Below are 19,526 nucleotides of genomic sequence, written 5' to 3'. Positions count from 1 at the left end.
TATTTATCCTGTTCATTACTGCTTGGTTTGTTTTTATTACATTTATATCCTGCCTTTCCTCCAAGAAGCTCAAGGTGGCATACACACATTTCCTCCTCCCCATTTAATCCCTACAACAACCCTGTGAGGTAGGTTAGGCTGAGAGGTGGCGACTGACCCAAGGTTACCCAGTGTACTTCATGGATGAGTAGGGATTCAGACTCTGGTCTCCCAGGTTGTAGTCCAGCACTCGAACCATCTTTTTCCACATTAAAACAAGAGTGAGTTGTAGTATGCCTGGTATAGTAAGTGAATCTCACAAACTCTGCAATGATGATGACACTTTAATATGTTGTTAATCATTGTAGATGTAAGAAAGGGAACGAGCCTGCGCACATGCCGGCTCTACATTTTCATCTATACATTTCCAGTTGTGAATGGAACTGGTATACTAGAGATCGAAGTGTAGCACAGCCAGAAGACGAGCAGGAGGTGGTGAAGAAAGGACTGCCAAGTGGCTCTGTGCAATGATCTCCAGGTTTGGGCATAGCTTAGAAGAGGAAAGCCAGAACGCCTGGCTCCCCACTCTCCTAGATCAGTGTTTAATGTGAATTTGAAGCCTCTTTACCCAGGCAGCGTAATAAATGGTAGTAGAAACAAGGATGAGTTTTAATGAAAGGAAAATGGCAAGCTATGGTAATAGAGAAGTGATGGGGTGGGGAAGAGTCTGAATGAACTCTCTTCAAGAACTCTTCTAACCTGTGAATTTTTAAAAAGTGGCATGTTTCTAGCTCTGCTTGTTGTGAAGAGGAACTGCCCACTGGATAGAGAAGAAATTCTGTTCATGGAAAATGGTATGCATCTGAAGGCGCCCCTCTGTTAGAAGGCCCATACCCACACTCACGGGAACTCTAGTGCTCTAGACCAGAGGCAGCATCTGCAAAAGGCTCCATTGCATGAAGGCAAAATGGTGCTGGGCCCTCCAGAGATTTCTCCTATCACTCCTGGCCACAGGCTCTGCTGGCTGTGTCTGATGGGAGTTGGGAGTGCAGCAACATTTGGAGAGCCATCCCTGCACTTTAGGACCTTTGGGGAAGTTTTTAGCTCAGTGAACAAGATTAGAATCACACACTTTTCTGCAAAATAAGCAAATTTGTTTACTTGAATTTTCAGTGGGGAGAAATTACATACATAAATCACCAAGATCCTTTAAATTTAGAAATTTATTTTGTTTAATCCACAAGCTTTATAATAGCTTTAGTTTTTTAAAAAAACAAAAAACCCCAGTGAGAACATGACAATATCCAAAGTTCAGGCCCTTCAGGCTTTCAGAGATCACAGCTCTGAAAGTTTCACACTATTCCAAAGGACCGCAACAAGACCAAAACAAAAAAAACAAACCTATGAATGGGGCAACAACAACATTTCACAGAACAAAACTGTATGCCAAACTCTGCTGAGATTGCCGATTATGGAAACTAATTTAAAAAGAAAACAAAGAGGGAGGGGGCGGGAAAGAGAAAAAACAACAACAAATTAAATTCCAGCATTCCAGATAAACATCATTATAAACCCCACTGGCAAGAGCAGCAGGTTACCATGTAGATACCGTCCTCAAATACTAATCCCGGTTTTAAGCATAGACAATACAGGCAAACAGAGAAATCTGAGAATTTGCAAGTGTTTCTATGCAATTTCTTTGATAACTGAACAGACCACAAATGGCCTAGGGCAAGAAATCAGATTAGAAACTCCATAAGCATTTGTACAACGGCATTTTAGAGGAACTGTGGGATCTGTAAGCTTTGTTTTAAAACCCTTTAAGGGAAGGGGAGGGAGAGAATTCCTTACTGCATAAGAAAATTCTAGTGAAACCATGTCAACTGTTGAAGGAGGTCACTAGTACACCGTGAATGCTTTTTTGTAATGAAGATCCATGCCTTTTTTTAAACATGAACTTCAACCTAGCAATTATTACAACCAATGTTAAAGTCTAAAGCTCAAACACATTTTAGCAATTTGAAATTGAAGTCTGAGTACAAACCAAACAAAATGTACATTATATCAAATGCTGCTTCAGCCTAAGATGGTGGAGACGCTTGCGCCTTCCTCATTGACCTCAGAGCCTTCTCACGCAGATGCTTTTCCAAGTCATCCAGGTTATCTTCTGCTTCACTCTCAGTCTCCTTAACGCAATGGAAAGTCAGCAATTACTTCTATAGTCACAGAATATGAGCCTGAATTAGATTTGGCCAAAGAGCAGAAACTTGCATGATACAAACAGCAAAATTCCTAGGTTTTTAGACTAACACTATCAACATTAGGAATTCTAGTTTGAGACACTGGAGCTATATGTAAAATGGAAAGAAGTATTAATAAGTTTCACACTTTAGCAGATTTTGGTGAAGCACAATCTTTTTTGCGTATTGCCTTTAAAACAGGGATGGAGGACCTCTGACCTACCAGATGTTGTAGGGCTACAATTCCCAAAATCCCTGACAATTGGCTATGTTGACCAGGACTAAGAGCAAGAGTTCCACAACATCTTGAGTGTCACAGGCTCTCCACCTCTGCTTTACAAAGGTCAAACAAGCATGGCTTCATTCTCATGGTACAGAGCCCCACGGTGTATTACTAGGCCTTGCCTCTGGTGTGCCTCTAGCAAGGATGCCAAACAACCTCCCTCCATTCTGTACTGCTAGTATGAAAACATGCAATCTCCTTCCCTGGAACAGCAGCTACGCTTGCTGGGAAGATCATAGGTTCCTCCTTTCCAGGTTCTCTCATCACAGCTTCCATCTTATGTTTTATATATGAACTTATGTTTTATATCAGCATGTTTCAATACTGATAACAGAGAGAGTGAGTAGATGGACAGTAGTGAAAGGAAGCCTGAGGACAGCAGCTCAAGCCCCAGCCTTGGTCTCTTCAGTTGCTGGCCCTTTTCCATGTAAGAGCCTCATGCAGGCCAGAACTATGCCTCCTTAAGACAAAGGTTCTCAGGGTGCCAAATACGGCAAAAAGCTGATCCCATGCAAGACCACAGCCTGCAAATGCCTGGAGTACACAGCTCGTGGGTATATTCAAACAAAGGTATTGTTGAACCGTACAAGGAAGAATGCAAGCTTTGTGTGCCATTCTATAATAGTTTGTAATCTGATTCCTGAACCCTTAATATTTGAACAATTGTCAGTCAGTTTCCAACCCACCACATTTAATATAGAAAAGTGGTTTATTAATGTTTTGAACAAATATTCACCTTTTGGGGCTCCATATTTTTCTCCTGGTCTTCCTGTGCAGACGTGGTAAAAACAGTCATTGCAGCAGCAACTGCAGCCTTCTCTTTCTTATGCTTCTTATGCTTCTTGTGCTTTTTATCCTTTTTATGCTTCTTATCCTTCTTTTTCTTCTTCTTCTTGCTACCCCCTTCCTGATCAGAATTCTGTAATGTTAAGCAAATTGTTTTGTGAGTGTTCGCTTTGCTCTATTTATGGAAAGGCGGCATATAACTGTTTTAAATAATGTGAATTTGAACATACACCACAAAGCAATACACTCCTAGACAACTCCCTGACAATGATCACTTGCCTGTATACTGGCAAAAATACAAGCTTTCGCGTTTGAAATTAAAGCGGTAGGAATCCAGTAATAAAAGTAATGGTCAGTCTAGCTTGGTAGAGATTCACAGCTGCATTAGACCCAGCAAACATTGTTTCGGTCAGCGTAAGAGGATGGTTGATTAAGTCACATGCATGAATCGAGAGGTGGCCATCACAGTTGCACTGGAAGATACATACCCTTACTGGTGATGGACTTGGTGTAGGACTTTTAGCCTTCTTTGCAGGTGCTGGTGGCGACCAGTGAGCAGAAGGCGATCGAGATCGAGCAGGAGATGGAGGCACTGGATGTTTCTTGGGAGGTGGCTCAGGAGATCCTGAAACAGACCTGGATGAAGATCCCCTTCTCACAGAATGTGGACTTGGTGTGGAAACCCTTAGGAAAAGAAAATAAATAAATCTTGATTTCCATGCTAAGAATGATGCAATTCAATTGAATATGCAAATACACAAGTTTAGTTTAAATGTTCTCTAAGTGCAGACTTTATCCTACAACTGAAACTTCAAGACCCCTTTCCATTTTTCCGAGATATATCCTTTCATTGCTTTCCAAATGAAATCTCTTTTTAATGTTTATTACAGCTCTGAAACAATTCATTTGAATTTTAAGGTCACAACCAATTTGTACATTTTTATCTCATGTGGACAGAGGTCCCTTGTGACATCTGTATGGTTTGTAGGATTTTTTAAAAAAACAAAATACTCAAATTGTACATAAATATATGTACATAATAAATCATGATCTTTCCCACAGTGATACTCTTAAATCAAAACTATATTGTTTTGACAGCTGATTTTTTTTCTTATGTTGGTTAAAATTGAATAAAGATTTATTTTTAAAACTATCAATATTTAGTCAAACTTTTATCTGCCCTTTAAATAACCTCCAAGTTTTCATTTCTATTTTTTAAAAAATTCCAGTATATTAAATTTACTCCATTGCTCTAATTATTCATTTTGTTATTTGCTCTTATACCAGAGGTTCTTGGAGTTTCCCCCCATTTTTTTGTCACCAAGGTATGGTCAGAAACCAACATATTCCCATCCATGTTTTAATATTTGACTGGAATCAAGTATGCTACAGTCGACTGTAGGATCCATTAATAATTTATATTCTTTTAAAGATTTTGTTACAAATAAAAAACCACCGATGGAACAGATTATAGAAATGCGCTGTATCCAACAGGAGTCAGTCTGAGAAGATCTACTCAAATTAACAAACATGACCAACTTAAGTCCATTAATTTCAATGGGTCTTCTCCAGTGTTCTGTCGTGAAATTTCATGTCTAAGTCCTATCAAACAAGTTGGTATTTGGTAGGGAAATTACGCAATACACCTCAGGGTTGGTAATATTCTCAGACATTCCTTAGTGGCCTAGCCGAACTGCTTTTCAAATATCAAAAGCAGCCCTTTGGCTGCCAATGAATTGCTTACTTCTTAGACTTTTTCGGCTCTGGGGTTCTCGAGACTCTTCTGATGGGCCTGGTGCTCGGCGATGGGGAATGCCTTCGCTGGGGAGAAGATGAAGGTCCCCGGCGCAGCAGCGGGGGACTTGCAGAAGGACGGGAAGGCCTAGGCTGTGGCGAAGGAGAATGCCGTTTGTTCTGCAGAGGGGAACGGGCTTCGCGGTTGGACCTGCTGGGCGGAGATCCTTTCCTGTGCTTGGAGGATATTGATGGCGAGCGTCGCTTTGGGGGTGGAGAACTTCTTTGTTTTGGTGGTGGAGAACGGGAGACTCTAAGCTTAGGCTGCGGAGAAGGAGATGCCCTTCGTTTGGGAGGAGGAGAAGCCGTCCTTCTCTTTGGAGGGGGTGAAGGAGAGTATCTTCTTTGTATTGGAGGAGAGTATCTTCTGGGTGTGGGGGAGTGCCGGCGAGGTGGTGGTGATGGAGACCTTAGAAACAAATATGCAAAGTCATTTAAGGGGTACATGAAGGTGTTTCCAAATAATAATAGATAACTGTGTGCACACAGTTTTACTTCGCTGTAATTGCCTGTAAATGCCACTGCATAATTAGAAAGCAATACCACCTGCTAGTTACATAATTTTTCTAAAGGTTCTATAACATTTTCACTATTTTTTTTAATTTAAATATGCCTCTTGAAATAATCTTTGTAAACCACTGTTCCATTCACAAACAGATACCATTGGATGTCATCTCTAACCTTTAATTGTGATCTTATTTATAGGCTGTTTCGGCTGTATTTATTTTAATCTTTTATAAACTTTATTGAATCCATTGGCAAGTTAAAAGTTTAAACTAAAATAAATATATAAATACATTAAGAAGCATCAATAGTTTCATTGCCAATTTCAAAATAATTAATATTGATGCCGCTATCAAATGTTGATGAAAGGCCATTTCTAAGTTAACAGCACACTTTTTATAGAGATGTGTGTTTCATAAGGTAAGTAGCAAGTATTACCTTCGGCGTGGTAATGAAGGTGACCTCCGCCGTCTTGGAGGAGGGGCGGGGGAAGGAGAGCGCCGTCTTCTGGTAGGCAGTGGCGATGGACTGCGCCTCCTCCTACTAAAGGAAGGAGAGAGGGAAGAGGCTCAAGACAAATCCTAGAGAAAGAAGCATACGCACAATAGCCTATGTACAAAGTAGCTTACAAATTTCAGCAGTCAGGTTAGCAAATTTGTGTGTCTTTGGGGACACACTTTCAATGCTGCTGTAAGGTGACACATAGACAATATGTTCTGCTACTCTCAGGCCTTCTTTCCTCCAATTAGGATTCATTTAATTTACAATATAATCCTGTTGTGTTGCTCACGAGAGCAGTGTGAGTGTGTGTGTGTGTGTGTGTGTGTGTGTGTGTGTATGAAAAGCAACAACGCTGACTGATCCACCACATGCTAGTATGCCAACACCAATGCAATTCCCTCAAGGAGCAAAACTGCACTGGCAAAACAGTGACAGACCTTCAACTTAAATGATTCCCTTCCAGGGACGGATATCACAGGTACAGAAGCAACGAGAAGCCTGTTTAGGTGACAACTGAAGTGCATTTAAGCAGGCTTGTCCAAGATTTTAGCTCAGCTCAGTTTCAATATGCATATAAATTTAATGTTATATTGGCCTGCAGCACTTTCCCTTCAAAGGCATATGGTGGAAGTGATAGAGAATTCACTTGCAAATCACTTGTGCCACTTTTTTTCCTCCACAAACTAGGATCCTCTGATAACCACAAAGGTACATAGTTGGCAACATCCCAAAGTACCCACGTTTCATGGGGGAAAAATTACATAGCTTTCTAAGAGACTTGGGGTGTCTGTAATATTAGAGCAAAGTGAAGCAAAACAAAAAATAAAATAAAATTGTACAAAAATAATCCTCAAATACAAGTACACAATGTTGTGATGAACTGGGGTTTCTTTTGTAACTAGAAGTTTATAACAATGCAGAAGCTGATGTAATCAAAACAGAAACAATCCACTTTCAGTTTTACAGTCTATCCTAAACAAATACTAAAAAAAACCCCTGAATGCAACCTTTTTAATAACATCATACACTGCTGCTTTCCGCGATGCAGTAAACTCTTTTTAAAAATAAATAAATAAATTCTATTTTAACTACTTCTGAATATCTATTTGGGAAACACCAAAATGTGCATTGCTAGACTGTCATCTTGTTTTATTATCCCATTTTTGTAACTTTATTCTATTTTTCATTTCCTTCATAGCTGAATTTGTGGCAGAGGTGATCAAAGCAGACTTAGGAAAGACTAAGGTGCACCCGGCTCCCTCCTCCACCACCACCTCCCACAGGCTTAGCATCCCCCCGCTTTATTTTTTACATGGTGGGCCTATGTTAAATATACAATAAGTACTGCCTGCAATATGTTACAGTGCTGCTTTGAATTGTTTTTATTTGATTAATGAAAGCCACACTGGGCTCCTTTCTGGAACAGTGTGTTATAAATTTGAAGTTAATAATAATAATAATAGTAGTAGTAGTAGTAGTAGTAGTAGTAGTAAATACAACCTTTCTAGAAAGCCCTTCAATACTTAATCCTAATTAGCAGATCAACCTGCTAACTGACCTTTTAACAATTGGCAACTGCCACCTCTTTCCCATCTGCATCCTGACAGCAGTGGAGGGGAGGGAAAAAAATTGAGAAGTCAAACATCCCCCAGAGTTACTTGCTAGGATGAATTAGCAATTCTTAGCCCCAAGAAGCTCCCATTAAGAATCCTAATGATAAAAATCAGCCAAAAGTCATTAAAGTAAGTGAAACAACAGAAACAACATCGCTAACATGAAACATTAACATATTCATGTTCTGAGTTTGGGATAGGTGCTAAATTTAGTTCTGACTGCAGAAAATGCAAAAGCAAAACAAGCTCCAAATGATATAATAAGGTGCTCAGAAAACAATGGCACATGGACTGCTAGAACTAAACGCTAGTATAAAACAAATGAAGTTACCGAGGGGAAGAATCTTTCTGCCACTTTCGTGGAGATGGAGAAGGGCTACGGGAATGCGAGTGTCGCCGGCGTCTACCCACTTCACCATTCTTTACATTTGACTTTTTTGGCCGTTCTTCTTCAGATGATGACGATGAACCAGAATCTGTAAGAAAATGAAAGATTCTTGTTTCTAAAATGCAACACAATAATGACTTTAGAATTAATGATATTATTTTTAAATGACTCTATATAAAGCAGCTAAATTCCACTAATTTTTCTTTCACAACTTTTTCAATAACCAGTTTAAAAGGAAATCAAACTCTGTGAATAAACCCCTTAAGAATAAAAAAATCAAAATGCAGCAAACTTCTGTAGAATAATTATTAGCAGCTTTACAAATCAATTTGTGCAATTATGTATCTGTGGCTGATTAAAGAGTTTGAAAAAAACAATCTTATGGATTCTGTTTTCAAACATCCTCTCCGCATGGATTCCCAACTCCACTCACATGGCTGTCCTTCTAAAACTGCCATGTTAAGAGATATTAGGAACCAGAAGTAATCTAAGCTATAAGTATTATATGCTAGCAGGCTTCTCTAAGTTCCCATTCAGTTCACACATAAAGCCTACTTTTATAAGCAACCAGGTGCTATTAGCTCCCAAGGGCAGTGAGCCAACAGTTTTTAAGGATGTGAAAGGAAAAGATTAAATTGTTTCAATATAATTTCAATATAGGGCCATACCCATGAGCAATGCAAGCAGAGAGGGAAACACTGTCATCTGGTTAAGATTTAACAATCTCATTCTAACCAACCATGGCTTATTGGTTCTAAAATGAGCACTGAAGCAATGCACTCCCTTTGTGCTTCAAATGAAAGCCTTCTTCTGAACTGGGAAACCCAGTTATATGCTGTGTGAGAGGTGGTAGGGGGGACGCATATGTCCACAGCGCTCAAACTAATAAATCAGTGTATTACTATGATATTGCTGCATCTGCCTATAGCTGATACATTAGCCCAAAATACACTTTTCAAATGCCTACTGAAAGATCTCAAAGGAAACAAAAAAATGCCCTACTAATACTCAACTCGTCACAGAATGGGATAAGGCACTCTCTTGAGCCATTAAAGGCAAACATCAAATACCTTACACCAGCTCCAACAAACCACCTACAACTCTCTAGGAAAGTGCACCTCATATTTTTTAAGAACCAATGATTTAAGAAATAATAAGCCTGAGGTACAGGAGTGGGGCCGCCTGTGGCCCTCCAGAGGTTGCTGGGAATTTGAGTGCCGTAATACCGTATTTACTCGAATCTAATGCTCACCTTTTCTGGCCAAATTACATTGCAAAAATTAAGGTGCACATTAGATTCAATGGCACATTTACAAGCAAATACTTTTGTTGGTTTCAATGTTCTGAAAATTGAGGTGTGCATTAAATTGAGGTGTGAGTAAATGTGGTATCTGGAGGGCCACAGGTACACTACCGCTGCAGTCCTACATCTGTGAATTTTGTGTACTTGGCTATCTTCCCCACAGATGCCACTCTCTGTTCTAGCACGGGCCTTTTCTCAGCAATAGAAAATTGCACCTCACCCCTACCCCTAAAAACTGCAATGTGCTACAGAGCAAAAGTTTATAGGGTTAAAATCCAGCCTCTTAAATAGAGTCTATGAAGGCTACCACTAATTTCAAATTGCATGAGCTGGTAACAAATATTAAAGGGCTGGGGGATGGTCAGCCTGCAGGCTGAATGTGGCCGGCTAGCCTCTCTTTTGAGGAAGCCATGGCCAACCACACAGCACCTGACATTATATATGACATCAGGTGTGCAGCAGGTAAGGGTGGGGCTTCAAAGGGTCAATTAGGATTTCAAAGTGAGCTTCCAGTTTTTCCTTTCCATCAGCAGTTGGGAGGGTGGTAGTGTGCCTTGCTCAGAGAGGGGAAAGCAGTTTCCCTCCCAGCACTACTCTTTGAAGCTCCAGACACCAGAGGCTCAGAGCAGTTGGGGGCTGTCTGAAAGCCCTTCTCCAGCTGTTTGGAATCTTTGAAGTACTGACAATTGGGGCTTTAAAGCACAGCACCACCTGTTGTTACTATGGCATCAGGTGATTGACAGGTAGGCAGCCCCACCTATCAAACTGGGCATGCCACAAGTGGGGAGATAAAGTTCTGGCCCACTGGTCAGAAAAGGTTCCCCACCCCTGAAATACTGGATAGAACCAGAACAGTCCACATAAAGAAATCCAAGTGACTTAGCCAAATTATAGGTTTGCAATAGAAGCCATTTATAACAACTCATATTAGGACATTATTTTTTTGTACACTTACTTGGGAAGAGGCCCCAATAAACAAGAGGGAGCTTATTTCCAAGTATACATTACAAGGATTCAGTCTGCAAAACTATAAAATACCGTACCAGATGAAGACTGCTGGTTCTGCCTTCTATACTGCCGTCTTTGTTGCACAGAATCTGCAGCTGCCATTTTACCACCTTTGTCTTCTTCTGAAAAGTGTGCAAATTAAAAGAAAAACACATTGAAATATTATATTTACAAGTGTGTTTCATAGGAAGTGTTTTTATACTATGTCAGACCACTGGTCCATCAGAACTGTCTACACTGACCGGCAGTGGCTCTCCAGTATCTCCCTACCTAGGGATGCCAGCAACTGAACCTGGGACTTTTCTCATGCAAGGCAGGTGCTCTACCACAGAGCTATAGCTCTCCCTCTGTTAACAGTAACAATATGGAATACATTTCATATTCACAGAGCTCAATCTCAGGGTTCTTTCTTAAGACATGGTTCTTTTATAGTGCTTTGGATGTCAAGAGAGTCTAGAGATGATTATGTTTGAACTGCTGTTGCTTTTTCACTCTTTTGGTTATTTTTGCTACATTTTATAGTGTTCTTAAATGGCTAGCTTTTTTTTAATGAGGCATCTTCACATAAAACGGTACACATGGGCACCTAATGCACCAAAGTCACACAAACCACTCCCAATATCACAGAATCTCAAAATAACTCCGTATTAAAAATGTAAAGACATAAATTGAGGAACTCACCCGATTCTGACAATTCTACTTTTCTAGGTTTCGGTGCTGGTGAGGGAGATTCCCTTTTTTCAATACTTTTACGTTTGGGTGCTGAAAAGAAACAAATAAACAGAATTCTGAGGAAGAGCCAGGAAAATATTGGGTATATATATATATATATATATATATATATATATATATATATATATATATAGTAACTTATACAGTAGTGTTAATTGCCCTAGGAGCCTTCACAAAGCATATGTGATTCACACCCGCCCCCCCAAACACCATTCTGGTGCAGATCCAGATTCAACTCTAGGAAAGTCACTATCTTTCAGCCTAAACTACCGTATAGGAGTTGCTGGAAGGATGAAATGAGATAAAACTGCGAACAGTCCCAAGCCCCTAGGACAGGGCAGGTAAGACACTTAAATTTAAAAACAAGCCCCAAAACTTGTCAGATAAATCTTCGTTAGTGCTCCCTGTAAACAGAATCAGAGAGAGGGAGAGTGTATAAAATGCTCCAACCACATCCACTGTGCTGTAATTTGAAATCAGAACTTACATCTGAGGCCACCACCATTATAGACTAATCTACAATGATTGTATTTTTAAAAATCTTCTAATGGTGGCATTTTTAAACATAAGTGTGGCATAGTACAAGCAAATGAACTGCTACTTAGCCTTTGAAACAGTTACTAAACACTGCCAGCCTGCCACCAACGCTTCCACTGAACTCAATTCTCCAAAAGAAGCAACTGAGGTTGATCCCTGTGCTCAACCCACTCATGCAGGTAGCTGCCCAAGCAAAGGACATATTCCACAGAAGTAGTTTTCCCCCTTATATCTAGGAGCACCGAAGTGATTTCATGTGAAATAATGCTATTGGCTGCTACTGGCGTGCATGTCAAGTAGTTCTTACAGCAACAAAACCTAAATGTACTTGTCTAGCATGGTATCTACTCCAGCTCTCTTTTGAGCTACATGTGTGGCAATTGTATTGTGCTTAACGTACAGGTGCACCGGGCCAGCAATACATGAAGTTACTGCCTGCCTTTTCTGGCCATCTAGCCTAGGGGACTGGTTTTGGGCTGGAGAAAACACAGATGCCCCCCTAACATTTTAGTATTTATTCTCTCTCTCTCTCTCTCTCTCTCTCTCTCTCTCTCTCTCTCTCCATAACCTTTCCACTTTAGACAGGCAGGCGTCTAAGACACTCCACTCATTAGCTACTAAAGAGCTATACAAAGCCCCATACACACAATTAGAGTGGCTTGTAAAAAAATAAATTTACTTCTCTGTACCTGAGGTTCTACTGGGAGAAACTGAGCCTCGGCCTTTTCTTGCACGGTTCGATTGCTGAGGTGTTGGAGATCGGCGGGGCTTTGGGGGTGGGGTTAGGGGTGGGGAGGGGCGGTGCCTTCGCCTAGGAGGACTTGCTGAAGGTGACAGTCTACGTGTCTTACGAGGAGGGCTGGAGACAACTCTCTTAGGTGGTTTCTTTGGTGGAGATCGGGAACGTGAAGAGGAGGAGGAGGAACTACTTCCTGATAAAGATGCTGACGATCGTCTCCTCCTGTAAAATTCAAGTTGACATCAAGTATTCTCTGACTAATCATAAGACACTGTGACCAATCTGCATTGTCCTGGTTTCTCAAAGATCTTACTAGCTTCTACTACAATATTTCCACAAACAGTTGAATAGCACTTTCAATTTAACACATCCAGCAGACCTAACTTAGTAGTTAGTGATGGAAAAGGTTTCAAATGGTTTAGGAGTTGGATGGTCTAGAAGTATTCTATTTAAAGGACTGAATTTAATGGACTCTTTCATTTAAGAAACTTGTCTCAAAAAAGCCCAATGCAAGGGAATTAAAAATTGTTCTTTCATGTTTGGAAAAACCATCAGTATTGAGAGTTAAATCAGTCAGGTTTCTTTCAGATTACACTTTAAAGAAGGGCCTCTAGAATTCTGCGGCACAATTTGTGGTCAGTTCTGTTGCTATCATGTACCTGCTGACTCCACCTTTGGCTGCAGAATTCCTGAGAACCTGAAAAAAAAGAAACCCTACCCTGAGCAATTTAGTCTTTGGAAGTGATATCACAAAGCTAAACAACTATGCTTGTGTTAAATTTTCAAAAGTTTTTCTAAAGTCCAAGTGCTCAGTATCCAGTTACAAAATTTGCAAAGCAGTATTCAAATGTCAGTTTGTCTGTGCACATAACTTTTTGCAACATAATGGCATCCTATGAAAAGAATAGCAATGAAGTGAGTGTATGTTAATTCTTTAGGAGCAATGCTTTCAAACGGTATTCTGTAGGAAACAGGGGCTCTTCCCAAAAAGGCATTTGGGATGCTACTACACAACTTCCCTGGAATGTACATTGTCAGGTGTACCTGCTAGTCATGCAGTGGTGACAGGGTCCAACAGGTCTGGTCAGTGCCCAACATAAATTATGTGCCCTAAAACATGTCCCAGAATCCTCTGCAAATGCACAGAATTCCATGAAAGAAAAACGGTGGACTGTGAAACAAGCTCCCCCATGTTTTAGGATGTTTAAGTACAGTCTGTGGAAAGCAAAGGCTTCTTAGGAGGGTCAACCTTATCAAGAAATGGTATAAAAGTAAATATATCTGTCCTATTTGAATCCTAAAACATTTTACTTTTGCAACTGACAACCCCTACACTGACTCTTTGAAAGTACAGTCTCAAAAATAGTTCAGAAACAAATATACTTTCTAAGAGACCCCGGCCTGGTAGAACACTCTCTCACAAGAGACCAGGGCGCTGTGGGATTTGACATTTTTCCGCAGGGCCTGCAAGACGGAGCTGTTCCGCCAGACCTTTAGTCAGGGTTCAGTCTGATTCTTCTTTCTGTATAAGAACAAGCATTAAAGAGGCCTCCTAGCCCGCTCACAGGTCCTTTATATGACCAGTGGTAACAGTTGGCCCGGGAGAATATTAACCACTCTCAATTTTATCCGTGGACGGCCATCTGTCCAGATTTTAATTTGCCCTGAACTAATTTTAAGATGTATTTTAATTAATTGGTTGCCTGTTTTTATGTTCTTTGTACACTGTGTTAGTTTGGTGATGTTAGCTGCCCTGAGTCATTATCATCATCATCATCATCATCGTGTCAACCTATGCTGAGAACTGGATATATTATTTAAAAAGACAGGCCATGGAGAATTGTAGAAATGACAGCGTTCAGTTTCCCTCGATGCAACTTTCATGGTATTTTATTTTATTTATTTATCTCTTCCTACTGAGGAAGTCAGGATGTAGACAAAACAGTCTTATTTTTATTTAAGTCTCTTATTTCTCTGTATATCTTTCGTCCTGAACACCAAGAGGAAAGTATTTCATGACCAGTTTCAGACCAAATAGGAGACTGTTTCTGACTCTCATCTCCTTAGATTGAAGGGGGGGGGGGAATGAACTGAAGCTACTAAAATATTAGTACTGCTACATCCCTTAAATACAGGTGACTCTTGCTTCTAAATTAGAGACTCTTACCGTCTCACAGGAGATCTACTCCTTCTGTGTCTGGGTGGAGGTGGAATGCGTCTTGGCGGGGTTCTTCTCCGAGGAGATGGGCGTCGTCTTGGGCTAGGCCGCCTTCTTGGTGAGTAAGACCTATCAATTCATGAAAATTCAGATACTAAATTTATTGATTTACAAGGCCAAAGCTTTGCCAACTCTCCAACTGAAGAGAGTTCCTTATCAGTGGAGCCACACTCACTTAGTATATTGCTGCTATAAAACTTGGAGCAGGACTGACCTTCTGTTTTGTCTCAGTGTAACAGGAAGATTGCAAACACCTGTGTAATTACCTGGCCACACACTGCCATTTACCCCTCTGGAAGCAGCACCCCTGCTGCTTTGTTGCTGCAGGAAAGCTGACAACAGATACCTGAATGCTCAATGGTGAGAAAGAGTCCTTCCTCAAAGCTAAGCATTCTACTGAGATGGTCATGGAGAATGCCTGTGCACTGCAGTACTGATGCAACAATATATAACAGTTTATTATTCCTAAGGTTAAAGTAGTATTTGGTGCAGTAAAGGAGCAGGAGCTCTTCACATCTATGTCAGTCAAAATGTCTCTCTGGAAGCACCCATCATGCCCTGGAAAGTCTCAGTACACAGGCCACAGAAGACCAATCAAGAGCTGAAGGAGACCACTGTGTGTAAGCAGCAAAGCAATTGCTCTCTATGTCCTGTACTAGCCCTGCATGGATAACTATTAAGTCCTAATTCATATTTACAAGAGTGGGGGCTGTTTTGACATGGTGTGATCACAGGCTGTTCCCATGACTACACACATGAAGAAACAACATGGAATGGTCCAAACTCTAAGAAATGATAAGAGGACAATGAGGAGGAGGAATGCTTTACCATTTTTTCATCCGAACTGGATGAGGTAGATGTGACTTAAAAAGAACACATATGCTGCCCAACAGGGCAAAAACACCTTCCAACCCTCTAACCTGGATCGTGATCTATGACGCCTTCTTGGTCTTGAATGAGATGCAGACCGTGAGCGAGATTTTGACCTTGACTTGGATCGAGAAGGAGTCCTTTGACGATTCTTTTCTTTTTCCTTCTCCCTTTCCTTCTTTGAAATTCTTTCTGGAGATGGCTCCTTGGTATCTGGCACAGACTCAATTTTGGGAACTTTCAAAATATCACTGTTGAAATAATTTTGAAGATTAAACCAGAGATCACAATTGGAGGGGGGGGGACTTTAGATAATTTAAGGGTGCAATCTGCAACACTTAACAGACACATGGCAGGTAATTCTAGAAGACACCCTTTCTGTTAGCTAAGAATTCTGAACCAAAACAGTATGTCCACTGTTCTATGAAGAAGAGATTTGTTAAGGCACTTGCACGCCAAAAGCATCAACTCCCGATGGTAGATTATGCCTCAGACAAAGCTCCTGGCACCTTCCATTCCCATGTTCAATCTTACATTTTCACATTTCTGTAGTATTGTTAGGTTATGTCCAACATGTATTCAAAAAGTAATGAAAGAATGCCAGAATGATGAACAAATAACTAAATAAAATTGGTGTAGAATTACAGCTTTCTGAATTATATTCACTACTCCACATGACATCAAATATCACGTTTCAGAGTAATATGAAAACAAAACTAGAAAGGAAAACTTCTCAACAAGTAGATATACCTAGTAGATGTGGCCTCCTGGATCAATGTTTCTTTTATTTTGATTGAAGGTTCTGGCTCAGGAGTCTCTTCTTTCTTTTCTGGTGCAGGAGTAACACTACGACTCTTTGTTTTATGGTGTGGGGATCGGGAATGGCTGTGTTTTCTCTCTTTCCTGATAGGGGATGAGCGTCTTCTAGGAGAAGGAGACCTTGATTTGCGCCTAGGACAAAGTCAATTTATATTCAAGTTTCTTGTGGAATTTGAAAAATATATTAATATCCAATCCAATTATCCTTCTCACTCTTACTACCTGCTTATAATTTAACTTTGCTGTCTGAAACAGCATTTATATACTGTCACTTTCATTTCAAGTAATAAACCCATCTTTTTTTTTTTATTCTTCTTGCATGTGAGCTTCTGGTGAGCGCAAGGTTGAGGGTAAACGTTTATTAGTAACAAATGCACACATTATAGCTCTAGCAAAAAGATCCTGAAGATCTCAGCTTAATATTGGGAGTTTGCATAGATGATACATGGGCCATGGACACAAATGTAGGTTCAAATGTACACCTTGTAGCACTGTTAACTGGGGAAAATAAAATGCCTTAGCCAGAGCATTTAGACTTCAAATACTAAAAGATTCCCAAGAAAATTTAACTAATAGAGGTGCTCTACCACAGCTTCAACACATGCAAGAGTCATTTGGAAAATAACAACACACACACATTTAAGTAATACCTTCTAGGACTTCGGGATCTGTCCCTCTTTTCTCTATTTTCTTTATCTTCCTTGTCTCTCTTATCCTTGTCTTCATCTTGTTTCTTCATGGAAGCCAATTTTTCCTGTTCAATCTGAAATAAACATTAATGTGCCCTTAATTCAGAAGCATGGGCTGAGAAGAAAATGTTGAATCCACTGAAAGAATAAATATTAACACCATACACATCGATATAGTGTTCTTTATATAGTGTGTTCTGAATGCTTCAAATGCATTATCTTGTCTTTACAACCACCCAATAAGGTAACCAAATATTTTCCTCAAAATGCAGAAGCAAGTGGCTTGTCTAAAGTCATCTGGTGAGGTCAAAGCAAAAACAAACAAACAAACAAAAAACTGGTCTGGAGACTTGTGAATTCATTGTTCTATGAATAAGCCACTATGCTACTTTAGCTCAGGTACATTTACATCAAGAATAACACAGAGCTGAACAAATGCATTCAAACCAGGAGGCTCAAAGAGGAAAACCACTAAGACAAATTACACAATGACATGAACATTAGCAGAGAGTGAAGTGTCTCTGCCACTCAGTAGATTACTGGAAGCCATAGTTAAAACTGGCTGGTTAGGCATGGTAAGTGGATAGGTGCTAACTTTGAAACACCACGTCAACCATAAAATCTCATAATGCTAAACCGAATTAGTATATCAAATATTAAAACCATTTGTATAAGCCCAACTTCTGGTGTACTTTATTTCTAGAGTCACCTGATAATTAATATGATGCTACTATGATGTAAAACATTTAAAGCACTAACAGGATAGAATAGACTGTACACACTTTGTTCTGCGTTTGGGGAAAACAGCTGACAATGGTAGGACAGTGGAAGGACAAATTATTTACAATCAAGATCAGACACTGTAAAATGCTGATTTATTATTCCAAACACTTGGGGTAGCAGAACTTGAGCTTTTAATGCCTTCAGAAAACTGAAGATAGATATAATGTGATGAGCCATGCCACACTATGAACCTGAGAAGGGTGTTTGCCATTGTTGCTCTTTCTAAATAGTTAAATACCATGCAATTCTGGGAGCTAAAAAATAAGTGCCTTGAGTGCAGAAACTCAAAAAGGAGTCATTCTTCAGAGTAGAAGTGAGCACGACACCAAGTCCACAACTTTCACCGGGGTTATGTTCTGGGCATCACACCTAAATCCAAAGTCATGTCTAGTCAAAACACAATGGGTTCAATGATTCAAATACATTTTTCCCACAACCCCGCCCCATTTTTATTATTATTTGCCATGCACATAAAGCTGACTGCACACAAGTTAAATGTGCATAGGTTGTGGGCTTACTGTACACAGCAGATGATTTGACCACCTTTTTGCCGGGAACACCAATTATGTGTACAAATCAATACCATGTTCACATTTCCACACGTGATCTTTCATACTCACATCTTTAATAAAACAAACACAAGAACTCATCTTTCTGTAAAAGGAAATAACTGTTCACCATGTAACAGAGTTGGTGAACTGAACAGTTTTAAACTTGTACTAATTATTGTATTAATATTACACTTAGGCTGCAATTCTAACCCAGCTTACCTGGGAGTAAGCCCAACTAAATTCAAAAGAACTTACTTATGAGTAGTTATCGTTAGGGCTCTCACTCTTAATATCTAGAGTTAACACAGTTTCTGTTCAATTCCTGTTTTTGTTCAAGCCCTGCTTTTGATTTAGAAAATTCTCAATTTACGTAAGATGCTCTGTGGTTTGTCCAGAGACATTTTACAAGTTCATATTTGAATAGGGATTTGAACCCATCAACTAGCATTGCTGAAATTTACCTGTCTCTGTTTTATTTCTTCTTTCTTCAGCTCCAGGAAGGCAGATGGAATACCAGCAATGTTTTCTTGTGCACTTAACAGTAGTGGCCACAGTTCTCCCATGAACTCTCTAGCATTTTTCCCATTCAAGAACCCAGTCAGGTTGATTTGCATCATTTTGGAATCTGGATTCTGCAAAGAGATGTGACAGGAAGAAATACAGGTTATTTGAAAAAACCAAACTCAGATAAGTCATTTTAATTTTCACAATCTTCTACCATGGGGCTACAGTATATTAAACTCATTACTAGTTTTTAAAACTTGCCCTAAAAGTTGCTCAGTAACATAGCCCTAACAGTTTACCAATTTTCTCTCGTCATACCATTTACATTCAAAATGGCCTGTTAATCCTTTGTGGATTTCATACGCATTTTGGTCTCTGCAGCTGCTACAGCTGTGGGGCATGAATTTAGTATAGCAGCATCATAATAGTTAATATAAGTTTCTTTGTAGTTAACTTTCTAGACATCCTTCCCCAATAGACTTTGGTACTGCTGCTTGAAAATCTTGTGTTTTGGTTTTGTTTACTGTGATCCGTACAATGGACAGAAGCTGTACATTTATTTAACATTACAGAATCTTCATCTACAATAACCCTGCTGTGTCCTGCTGTGAAAACTGAACAAAAGTTTATGCATGCATTCTCTTACTTTCATCAGCAAACTAGACTAAGCCTTCACTGACACGTT

General features: G+C 39.8%; 1 protein-coding gene across 26 annotated transcripts in view; it reads right to left on the bottom strand.

The window, feature by feature from the left end:
• Positions 1-1,184: 1,184 nt before the first annotated feature.
• The window catches only part of SRRM1 (serine and arginine repetitive matrix 1), a 26,165-nt gene continuing 7,823 nt past the window's right edge, over positions 1,185-19,526 (bottom strand). For 4 of the 26 annotated variants that reach the window (XM_083511763.1, XM_083511759.1, XM_083511764.1 and 1 more), the window contains 15 exons: positions 18,799-18,969; positions 16,965-17,077; positions 16,246-16,446; positions 15,546-15,746; positions 14,575-14,694; positions 12,358-12,629; positions 11,081-11,161; positions 10,435-10,521; positions 8,032-8,176; positions 7,646-7,687; positions 6,025-6,129; positions 5,033-5,491; positions 3,777-3,972; positions 3,239-3,421; positions 1,185-2,165 (listed from right to left, as the gene is read on the bottom strand). In XM_083511763.1, coding sequence (XP_083367889.1) covers positions 2,061-2,165; positions 3,239-3,421; positions 3,777-3,972; positions 5,033-5,491; positions 6,025-6,129; positions 7,646-7,687; positions 8,032-8,176; positions 10,435-10,521; positions 11,081-11,161; positions 12,358-12,629; positions 14,575-14,694; positions 15,546-15,746; positions 16,246-16,446; positions 16,965-17,077; positions 18,799-18,954 — 2,466 coding nt within the window. In that variant the 5' untranslated portion in view covers positions 18,955-18,969 and the 3' untranslated portion in view covers positions 1,185-2,060. Of the gene's footprint in view, positions 2,196-3,238; positions 3,422-3,776; positions 3,973-5,032; positions 5,492-6,024; positions 6,130-7,645; positions 7,688-8,031; positions 8,177-10,434; positions 10,522-11,080; positions 11,162-12,357; positions 12,630-14,574; positions 14,695-15,545; positions 15,747-16,245; positions 16,447-16,964; positions 17,078-18,798; positions 18,970-19,526 lie in introns of all 26 variants that reach the window. The other 22 variants (XM_083511778.1, XM_083511767.1, XM_083511766.1 and 19 more) reach the window with 12 other exon arrangements.

The sequence above is a fragment of the Podarcis liolepis genome (assembly GCF_965112155.1).
Source record: "Podarcis liolepis genome assembly, chromosome: 7".
NCBI lineage: Eukaryota > Metazoa > Chordata > Lepidosauria > Squamata > Lacertidae > Podarcis > Podarcis liolepis.
The sequence above is the reverse complement of the archived record's forward strand: the minus strand, read 5'-3'. Positions and strand labels throughout refer to the sequence as shown.